The sequence below is a fragment of the Orycteropus afer genome, unplaced genomic scaffold (genome assembly GCF_000298275.1).
Source record: "Orycteropus afer afer isolate SDZICR_OR568_19922 unplaced genomic scaffold, OryAfe1.0 scaffold00010, whole genome shotgun sequence".
Lineage (NCBI taxonomy): Eukaryota > Metazoa > Chordata > Mammalia > Tubulidentata > Orycteropodidae > Orycteropus > Orycteropus afer.
In genome coordinates this window covers 13,531,114-13,542,443 of record NW_006921597.1, presented here as the reverse complement: position 1 = coordinate 13,542,443, position 11,330 = coordinate 13,531,114, and the positions used below count along the sequence as shown (strand labels likewise).

The window sequence follows — 11,330 nt, the reverse complement described above, 5'->3', positions numbered from 1 at the left end:
GGAAGTAGGATTGCCCAACCTTCCTTCCGAGGAGTGGCTGGTGGGTTTGAACCGCCAGCCTTCTGGTTAGCAGTCAAGTGCCTTAGCCACTACACTTAAAATTGTGAGTGTTCTCAATTTTTTATTTTCCATTTTCTTTTCCATTCCCACACCTCCCAAGAAAAAGTGTGTGGGGGGGAAGCTCCTATGTAAAGAGTAGAAGGATTTTTTTTTTTTTTTTTTTTTGCCTGCTCTAGACGTGTTATCTACCGTAGAGCTAGAAGACAATAGATTTGAATGATTAATTTAGCCTTATATTACTTGCAGGATAGTCACAGATACCATTTTGTGAATACATTTGAAAATATTAATAAATCACAGAGTTTGAGAGATTGGCATATAAGCTATAATTAAAATCTACTTTTAAAGTAGATTTAGAGCTTGCTGCTTTAATGGAGAATTTAATTTAGTGTTTTGAAGGAGTCAAAATAAAATCAATTTCATTGTTTAAGAAACACAGTTTAAGATAAAGTATATTGCTTATTAAAGAGTGCTGTATCAGTTAAGTGAGTATTGTCTTCTAAAATTTCATTTGAGGATGGAGAGGGTCAAATGAACAATTAAGAATGTAAAATTAAACTGATTCAGTAATTCTATTTGCTCAATATGGAGATTGTATCGTTAAAAGCAAGCCATGGTCTCGGCTCTCATATAGCTTATGAACTTGTCTGTTTAACAACTGTATAAAATATTTTTAATAGTTTTTGTGCCATAGAATATATTATGCTCTGAAATGTGTAGATACTGATTATCTAGAAAAGTTTTATTCAAATTTTATTAACAGTTTCACGAACAAGTTGACTGCAGCAAACAATGCAACGAACTGCTGTCGAGTCGGATCTGACTCATAGCGACCCCTGCTTGGGGTCGAGGCATGCCACAGGGTTTATCTAAATAATAGCCAGTTACTCTATACACTGATTCTTCAAGGAAAACTGGAGGTAAATGTTAATTTATATTTTCAGAAAGTGTGGATTTATAGTTAGAAGTCTTTTAAGCATTTGTATGTTGAAACTTGATAGCCTGGATTTATTCATATGATTTCCAAGGCAGTATCACTATGGAAGTAGATTGTCCATCCTTCCTTCTGTGGAGTGGCTGGTGGGTTTGAACTGCCAGGCTTCTGGTTAGCAGTCAGGTGCCTTAGGCACTATGCCACCGGAGCTCCTAAGGTGACTACAGTTTGATTTATTTTATTCAAGGGCCCCTGCCTTGAACCAAGGGGCCATGCTAGAGTTAAGTTTATGTGAATCTTTTTCACCACTTTAGTGAAGCTTTGCTTACTTTTATACAGCTCACAAGGAGCTCTGGTAGCATAGTGCCTACGGCATTTGATTGCTCACCAGAAGACTGGCATGAACCCACCAGCCACTCCTCGGAAGGAAGGTTGGGCAATCTACTTCCTCAGTGATACTGCCTCGGCAACCCAAGGAGGGGTTGCTATGAGTCAGGTCCGACTCGAAGGCACATAACAACAACAACAACAACAACAACGTACAGCTCACAAGATGGGAGTAAGCAGTAAGACACTGCTATTCTGAGTCCAGGTCTAACGAGAAAGGAATAGTGAGTAACATTACTTGTGTTGAGTTAGTTATATTGAACAGTTTATTAGGAAAAGTCTCCAGGCCATTTTATAGTCATCATGGAAAAGAGGAGAGCTGGGGCATGGTTATGGCTATAATTTGCCCTTGAGGAATGCCTTAGGCTCTATGCCACCAGAGCTTCTTTGAGGAAAACAGATTTAAAAAAATTTATAGCATCTGTAGGTATAGTTCCAAGATTAGACATTTCTAAAAGAAATGTCATGCCAGGAAACTCTTGTGGATGCACACAAAGCTCTGAGCAGCTCGTTTATTAAAGGATGTGTATGATTGACAGATGGAAGGCACATACAGTCATCACCCAGTGCTAAGGGTTGTTGCCATCGAGTCAATTCCAACCCAGAGTGACCCCCATGTGACTGAGTAGAACTGTCCCATAGAGTTTTCTAGAGTTTTCAGAGTAATCTCTATAGGAGCAGGTTGCCAGGTCTTTTCTCCCACAGAGCTGCAAAGCCACTGGGTGAATCTGAACTACCAACCAAGCTTTCGGTTGCTGCTGAGTGGGTAGTCATTGCACCAGCAGGACTCGGTGTCCTATGTATAACAAAACGCTGCCTGATCCTGTACCATCTTCGTGATCGTTGGTTTGTTTGAGTCTGTTGTTATGGCTATTGTGTTGTACTTTCCAACCTAGAGAGCTTATCTTCTGGCATTGTATTGGGCAATATTTTGTTGTGATCCGTAAAGTTTTCATTGTGTAATTTTCAGAAGTAGATTACCAGGTCTTTCTTCCTTGTCTGTCTTAGACTGACAGATTTAAACCTGTCCATTATGGGTGATCCTGCTGGTATTTGAAATACCAGTGGGGTAGCTTCCAGCAGCCCGCAAGCCACCACAATACGACAAACTGACAGGTGGTGGTCAGTGCTAAGAAGACTTTAAGAAATAAACATTTAAGAATTTTGTTTTCAATAAGCCAGAGTTCAGAAGGAGCCAAGGCTCATCAAAGTGCAAAAAAGAAGGAAAAGGTAGCCTCACTCTCTGAAAAAGATGTTCTTTGTGTAAACTGTTTACAGAGAGACTAGGCCTACATGGTTCTTATTTTGCTTCCATAATCTTCAACTAAGATACTTATTTTTCTAATAATAAAAGGTAAAACAAATAACCTGAAATGGAAGGACAAGGGAATTAAATCCTTAAAAGATGAGAAGATAGTAAGAGTATCATTCACTTTAAATGCATGTAAGTTTTCAAGACTCAAATGAATTGCCTCCTGGGAGTTGAAGGTATGCACCCAGATATTATCTCAGGGCTGTTGTTGTCAGTAATCTCTGTGAAATCATGGAGAATGTGGGAAGCGCCAGGAGGCTGGAGAGAGACAAATGTCTCAGTTTCCAAAAGGGAGAAAGGTAGGTTGTGAAAACACAAGGTCATTTCACTAACTTTAAACTGTGGCAACACTTGCAAAAATTATTAAATATATAAGTATATATACAGAGAGAGAGAGAGAAATTGAGTAATTAAGGAAAAATGGGGTGATCACCATGAATCAATTTGAATTTATAAGAAGAAGATCTAACAAACTGGACCTCATTTCTTTCTCTCTCTTTTTAGTCATTACTACTGAATTAGAGCATAGGAGAGGCATGCTGTATCTTGACTTTACCAAGTATTTGACAAAGACTCTTAACATTATCTGTGTGGAAAAGATGATGAAATGTTGGCAATTAGATGGATTTACAGCTGGTTTTAGGACCACACCCACTGTGACCACACCTATGGAGGCATGCCACAGGGTTTATCTAAATAATAGCCAGTTACTCTGTACACTGATTCTTCAAGGAAACTGGAGGTAAATGTTAATTTATATTTTCAGAAAGTGTGGATTTATAGTTAGAAGTCTTTTAGCCATTTGTATGTTGAAACTTGAAAGCCTGATTTATTCATATGATTGAGGATTAAGTTACAGACTTTTTCCTACCTGAGCTCCAGTTGTAAGATACATAGATCAATTTTAATTTGAGACCCCTAGTATTCCTCTATTTTGTTTCCATTTCCCCCCACAAATAAGAGAAAGTCTTTCACTCTCCTATTTATTCACATTGTATCTAAGAGTCAGACAAGTAAGCAGAAAATGCCTGTTCACATTCACAATAGGCAGAAGGCCCTGAAGTAGGGCTTAATGTGGCCTTTTTGGGAGATCAGAAAGATGGCCAGTGTTGGTGGAGTATAATTTGAGAGAAAGAATAGTGAATAAACTTGGATCAGAGATAGCCTGAGCCAGAACATGTAGGAAGGGCCTTTTAGGCCCTGATCAGGAATTTGGATTTCACTCCAACTGTAATGAAAGGTCACTGGAGAGCTTTGAACGGAGTAGTGATGGTCTAAGTTATATTTTAAATCTCATTCTAGCTGCTGTATGAATGGTGGGATCAGGAGGGAGGAAAGAATAGATTCCGAGAATTTGATTAGAAGGCTATTTCAGAATTCCAGAAGGGAAGTGATGATGATGGCTTAGAGTAGGGTAGCTGCATGGAAGTGAACAGAAAAGACTGTTTGGGGGTAGAAGTGATAAACATTATTAATGGATTTGATTTGTGAGATAGAAGTAAAAACCAAAATCAATGATGATTTCTAAGTTTTGGGATTGTCTTTTGGGTAGATGGTGCTGTTATTTACTAAAATGTGGAAAACTGGGAGACGGAAGACATTGAGGAAGGATGGAATTAAGAGTTCTGTTTTTGGCTATCTGAAGTTTAAAGTGTTTTTCCAAATATATCTATAATATATATGAATGAGTTTATTAGTTTGGACCTTAATAGAACAAGGCCAAGAAGGAAACATGATGTGAATTTGGAAATTATCAGTAAATAGATGGTATTTAAGGCATGGGACTGAATGTAATTACCTTGGATTTTAGTCATATTCTTTGACCTATCCCTTCTTCCTCCCCTACCGTGTAAAAACATGCTCTCTTTATGTTGTTGGTACATATTTTAATTACAATGCATATAATAACTTGTGTTAATTATCTTTTTAGTAAAAACTTTGGTTTCTTTTTCCTGTGTATAGCACAATGGTTTAAGGTGTTTAATCACTTGCTTCTGTATTTAACTAGAGATCTAACAGTAATGTGTTTTGTTTCTGCTTTTGTAGGCAAAGTCATTAATAAAGATTTGCGACATTACCTGAGTCTTCAGTTTCAGAAAGGATCCATTGACCATAAACTGCAACAAGTGATCAGAGATAATCTCTACTTGAGAACCATTCCATGTAAGTGTGATGGAGTAAAAGAAATGATGCAGAAATAGCCTTGCTTAATTCATCAAGCATCTAGAAATAATTCAATAGAGTGTGTATCTTACATGAAATTGTAAAGACCAAGTTGGGGGTTAGGATGAAACAAAAATTGAATAAGGAAATGAATTCTCAGAAGACTTCAGGAATTTTTTTTCATAACAAAATATTTTACATTGTGACTTAAAAAAGTGATCACTAGAATTTAAGAATAAATATTCACATGTTGATGACTACTAGACTTTATTCATATAAATCAATTCTTAAAACCTATGCATAAGAAAAAAATTGCTTTTAATGTCTTGTATATTGAGAAGAAATTTTTTGTATTACTTATTAAAACATTACTAGTCTTAAAATCGATCCCCTTACAAAAAAAAGAAAAGACAAGGAAGAAGACATAGTGCTTTCTTTGTGGTAATTCATCTTGAATTTTTATCTAGATGTTGATGAATCTATTCTAGTCTTAGTTTTCAGAGGACCTGGTTGTTGTGTAATGATTTTTTGTTTCTTTTTAAACACTCTACTGTCCTAGTTTTAAAATTTCTTCTCAGTGTGAGATTTTTGTCCTAGAAAGGATCTTCAGTTTGTTTGGTTTCAAGACATAGGATTCAAAGCCCTTTGAGATCTTGATAAGTCATTTTAACAGTCACAAATTGAAGTGTCCAAAATCTTCACCAGGAGCCTAGAAGCAATGAACTATCAGTAGCAGTTAGCCCACTTAGTGGTCATATCTTGTCTTTCTCTGTTTTTTTTCATAAAATACACCAGACCTTCTTGGAAAAAGTTACGATTTCAGGTCTAGGGGAAATATAAGATGAACTTGGAATATCTAATTGCATTAGAAAGTAAGAAAATGTATTAAAAATTATGAGAACATGTCAGAGGATACATGAGCTAGCTAGAAGGGGTATCCCTGGAGAAAATCTGAAACAATTTGAGAAAAAAAATTAAAAAAAAAGAAAGAGACTCCTATTGTTTTCAGACGTTATGCCACAGGTATAAAAGTACTATGATCCCTGAGAGAAGGGTAAAGGGACTACAGACAAAGAAGTCCTGTGATTTCTTCAACTCTGATTGGAGGCACTTATACGACCTAAGCTCAGGGAGAGAGCCAAGGCAGTTAAAGGGACAGAAATCTAAATTCAGGAAATCTGAGGTATCTGGAATTTGCAGAACAGAGTGTCAGGACAGGAGGGAATTATAAAGAAAAAGAGCTCAAGCAATCTGCACAGGTATCTCCTTGAATACCAAGTTGACATTACCTGAGTCTTTAGTTTGAGACTTCAAATGGAGATGTATATGATGAAAGTCCATGAAGCCAGGCACAGAACTGCCTTAGAGCTATAAGTTTAAGCTTACAGTTTACACAGGATGGGAGACATTTGAGTTATAAGCAGCCTGAGTGGAGATATCTCATAAGGGTCAACTTTAGTAGAAGGGATAAAATAACCACAAGTTAAACTCCTCTGGGTTTGTTTTAACAAAGTTTAATTAAGCAAACTCCCTAAGTATTAAGCTGATAGGAATGTAACTTAACTGCTAGCAAGAAAAACAAAACAAAACAAAAAAAAACCCATATTCTTTAAAGGAAGACAACAAAATCCTGACACTAAATAACATATAGTCACAATGTTCAGCATCTAATTAAAAAATCTATTAGACATGCAAAAGAGAAAAAGAAAACAGAGACCCATAACCCAAAGAACAGTCAGCTAATAGGGGTGGGGGCAGAAATTATGCAAAATGATGGTATTATCATACCAGGAATTTAAGAGTTATTGTAAATATGGGACTTCCAGCAAGATGGCATAATAGGCAGACAAGCTACACGGACCCTCTGTAACAAAGAAATGAAAAACCAATTGAAACGGATACAGAAGACAATCCTGGAACCCTGAGCTTTGAAGGGAAAGATAAAGAAGTGGGTTAAATATCTGCTAGTAGAAGATCCTGGATGAAAACAGTGAATAAGGAGACAAACGGAGCTGCATTGTGCTGGCTGTCCTGAGGGCACAGCCATTTTAAATACTTGCAAGCTGCAAATATCTGCTTGCCAAGGACTGCATGGACAAGGACTGCACTGGTGCCTTACAACTAGAAAAGAAAACAGCAGAGGAGACAAACAGAGCTGGGAACTGCCGGCTGTCCTGAGAGTGCAGCCATTTTAAATATATACAAGCAGTATGATCATTTTGAACATATGCAAGTGGTGTTCTGACCTGCCCAGTGTCTTAGGAGCTTGCTGAGGACAGCATGGGCAACTGCACTGGAGGCTGAAGACTAGAGAGGTGTGGTATTCCCCTTGTTACTCATACACCCCACACCCTTTTGGTGAACAGAAGTGTGGTCATGCCCCTATGCTACTCACTTTACTGACCAGAAGGAATTCCATCCCTCTCTGTGCCCTGACAGAGCCTGGGTGCCCTTCCCCACCCACCCCCCCTTACAGTTTTGTTTTTGCTTTAAAATAATTCTTTTTTTCTTCCTACTTTTCTCTCCCTTCTCTGGTTCTTGGTTTTCTTCCCCCCTTCCCCCCCTTCCCTTTACCTTGGAGCTCTGGTGGCGTAGTGCCTAGACTGTTATTTGACTGCTAATCAGAAGACTGGTGGTTCAAACCCACCAGCCACTCTTCAGAATGAAGATAGGACAACCTACTTCCATAGTGAGACTGCCTTGGAAACCCAAGGAGGGGTCGTTATGAGTCAGATCTGACTTTGGTGGCAGTGAGTTTGGTTTTTTTTTTTTTGGTTTGTTCCCCTTTTCCTGGTTCCTTTTCTTTTCTTTTCTTATTTTGGTCTTCTCAACCCTTGTTTTTCCTTTTGCAGTTTTTATATTTTTTCTTTACTATTCTTTGACTCTTGCTCTTTTCTCTAATTCCCCCCTCCACAGATGTTTTGGGGATTTCTTTCTCTTTTTCTCATTACCTTTCTTTTGTCTTTTAAAATTTTTTCTTCTCATTTATTGCCTTGCCTTTCTTTTTTTGCCATTGTTCGTGTTTGTTTATACAGTTTGTGTTTTTTGTTCTCACACTTGGTATTTTCATTTACTTATTTAATCTAACTGAGTAGAAAATAGCAACTGTTTCCACACAACCCAACCATACCTGCACCTCCTGCAGCCCCCTCCAACTGAGTGAGGGCAACCACTTGCTCCAGCACCAACTGACCATCAATAAATGATGGCCAATACCAGTTCAACTCACCCTCCCCTGCTCTTCATAAACAGCTAACAGAGATCTGTGCACACACTCTTTTATTCTCTATCACACCAACTAGGACATGGGTTTTGAGTGCCTAAGTGCTGTGAACTAGTGAATAGAGGAGCACAGTTGCCTGCCTACACAGATATACAAAACAAAGGGGGAAAAAATCTTGGGTAAATCATACCAACATACAATCCCCAATTAAATTATAAATACAATGCTGTCACAATGCTTAGGGGCAACAGACCACCACAGTCTACACAGAGAAAAAGAAGCAAGATAAAGTAGTAGAAACAAGGGACCAGAATACAAACCCAAGAACATACATGAGGAAGAAGCAGCATTGAAACTCCTTGATGAGGAATTCAAAAGAAATATATTTAGGTATCTTCAACAGATTGAGAGACAGATCAAGGAAAACATTGACAAAATCAAGGAAAACACAGACAAAACTCTAGAACAATTTAGGAAAATAGGACAGGAACAAACTGACAAAATAAATGAAAAATTAGAAATGACACAAAAACAACAAATCGAAATCTAGAAGGTTAATACTAAGATTTCAGAAACAGATAACACATTGAATGGCCAAAGGAGTAGAATAGTGTCAATGGAAGACAGAATTAATGAGATTGAAAACAAATACCTCAGTACTACTTTGTTAAGAGATGAATCAGAAAAAAGACCAAAACGAAAAGAAGAAAGCCTAAAATTCATGTGAGATACCAACAAGAAGAATAACCTATGTGAAATCAGAACTCCAGAACAGAAAGAGACAAATAAAACCACTGAGAAAATTGTTGAAGATTTGTTGGAGGAGAATTTCCCTAATATGATGAAAGACAAGAAGATATCCATTCAAGATTCAACGAACACCAAACAGAATAAACCCCAAAAGAAAGTCACTGTGATACATCATAATCAAACTCACCAAAACCAAAGACAAAGGATCCTGAAAGCGGCATGGGAAAAACAAAAAGTTACCTACAAAGGGCAACCAATAAGATTAAGCTCTGATTTCTCAGTAGAAACCATGTGGGTGAGAAGGCAATGGGATGATATATGTAAAACCTTGAAAGTAAAAAATTTCCAACCAAGAATTATATACCCAGCAAAACTATCCCTCAGATTTGATGAGGAAATTAAGACATTTCCAGATAAACAGAAATTAAGGGAATTTGTTAAAAGCAGACCAACCATACAAGAGGTTCTAAAGACAGTCTTTCAGACAGACAACCAACAACAGCAGACAACAACGTATGATTAATACACTTGACGACAACACAGAAACCAACCCAGTTATAGAAGTATCCAAAATAAAATTAACTTTCAAGGCTGTACACAGGAAAACAGAGACATCAATTGGTAAATGAGGACAACTAAAACCAAAAAGGGGGAATTCATACTGTAAGTACAGAACTTCCAAATGGTAAGGAAGTCAAGACAATTGAGAGAGAGAACAGACTGTTCTAAACTTGAGGACAAAACTATTAATCACAGGTTAACCATGAAGAAAAATGACAAACCTTTGCATCAAAACAAAAAAGTGTAGAGGCAAAAATGTTTGGGAAATACTAAAACAATAGCAACAAAGAAATGATAACAAAATTCATAAACAAGATAAGCTCAGCACAAAAAATTATATGGAACAAAGAAATCAGCAACACTACAAAAAAACATATAACAAAATGACATCAATATATTTGTACTTGCCTATAATTACACTGAATACAAATGGATTAAATGCATCACTCAAACGACAGAGAGTTGCAGGATTGACAAGAAAACATGATCAATCAATATGTTCACCCAAGAAAACATGACACATCAAGAGACTCACCTTAGACACAAAGACAAAAATAGACTAAAAATCTGAAGTAGGAAAAAGACATATCAAGCAAATGCTAATCAACAAAGAGCAGGAGTGTTAGCATTAATTTCTGAAAAAAATTGACTTTAAGAGAAAAATGACCATAGGAGCCAAAGGAGGAGATTATATAATGATTTAAGGATCAATTAACCAAGAGGATATAACCATAATAAATATCTACACATCCAATGAAAGAGCCCCAGAATCCATAAATCAGACTTTAACAGAACTGAAAAGATACGTAGATGGCTCCATGTTAATAGTAGGAGATTTTAATACAAAACTTTCAATAAAAGATAGAACTGAAAAGAAACTCAATGAAGATAGAGAGGAACTAAACAATACAACCAACCAACTTGACCTTATAGACATTTGTAGAGTATTTTATCCAAAAAGAGCACAATATACATTCTTTTCCAGAGCACATAGAACATTTTTCAGGGTAGACCATATGTTAGGCCACACATCAAGCTTCAATAAAGTTAAAAACATTGAAATACTGCAGAGCACCTTTTCAGATCACAATGCTATAAAATAAAAAATCAACACTAGGAAGAGCAATGGAAAAAGAGCAAACACATGGAAACTGAATAACACCCTTCCAAAATATGACTGGGTAATAGAAGAAATAAAAAAATTCCTTGAGTCAAATGAAAACACAGCATTCCATAATCTTTGGGACACAGCAGAAGCAGTGATCAGAGGGCAATTTATAGAAATAGATGTACACATCAAAAAAGAAGAGCCAAAATCAACACCTTAAAGCAGCATCTCCAATGATTAGAAAAAGAGCAGCAAATAAAGCCTACAGTCACCAAAAGAAAAAAATAATAAAGATTTGGGCATAAATAAATGAAACAGAAAATAAAAAGACAATAGGAAAAATCAATAAGACTAGAAATTGGTTCTTCGAAAAGATTAATAAAATTGACACACCACTGATAAACTTAACAAAGCAAAAAAAGGAGAAGCTGCAAATAACACAAATGAGAAATGAAACGGGTGACATCGCACCAGAATCAACAGAAATAAAAAGAATAATATCAGGATACTGTGAAGAACTGTACGTCAACAAATTTGAAAGCCTAGAAGAAATGAACAGATTTTTAGAAACACACTATACCTAAAGTCAGCCCCAGGATTACAGGTGAGGAGAGACAATGCAGGGACGCCCAGAATAGCAGGCCGAAAGAGCAGGAGAAGGGGGATAAAAGCCTTGAATCCAGACAGAAGAGTAGTCAGCCCCAGGAATACAGGTGAGGAGAGACAACTCAGGGATGCCCAGAGTAGCAGGCCGGAAGAGCAGGAGAAAGGGGATAAAATCCAAAAAGCCAGAGAGAAGAGCAATCAGCTGAAGGGATTAGGTGAGGAGAGG

At 37.1% G+C, this 11,330-nt stretch overlaps 1 protein-coding gene across 1 annotated transcript in view; it reads left to right on the top strand.

The window, feature by feature from the left end:
- MAGI3 (membrane associated guanylate kinase, WW and PDZ domain containing 3) overlaps positions 1-11,330 on the top strand; it is a 417,822-nt gene that overhangs the window by 251,960 nt on the left and 154,532 nt on the right. The window contains exon 2 of the mRNA XM_007949070.1: positions 4,740-4,856. Within this exon, the coding sequence (XP_007947261.1) occupies positions 4,740-4,856 (117 nt within the window). The remainder of the gene's footprint in view (positions 1-4,739; positions 4,857-11,330) is intronic.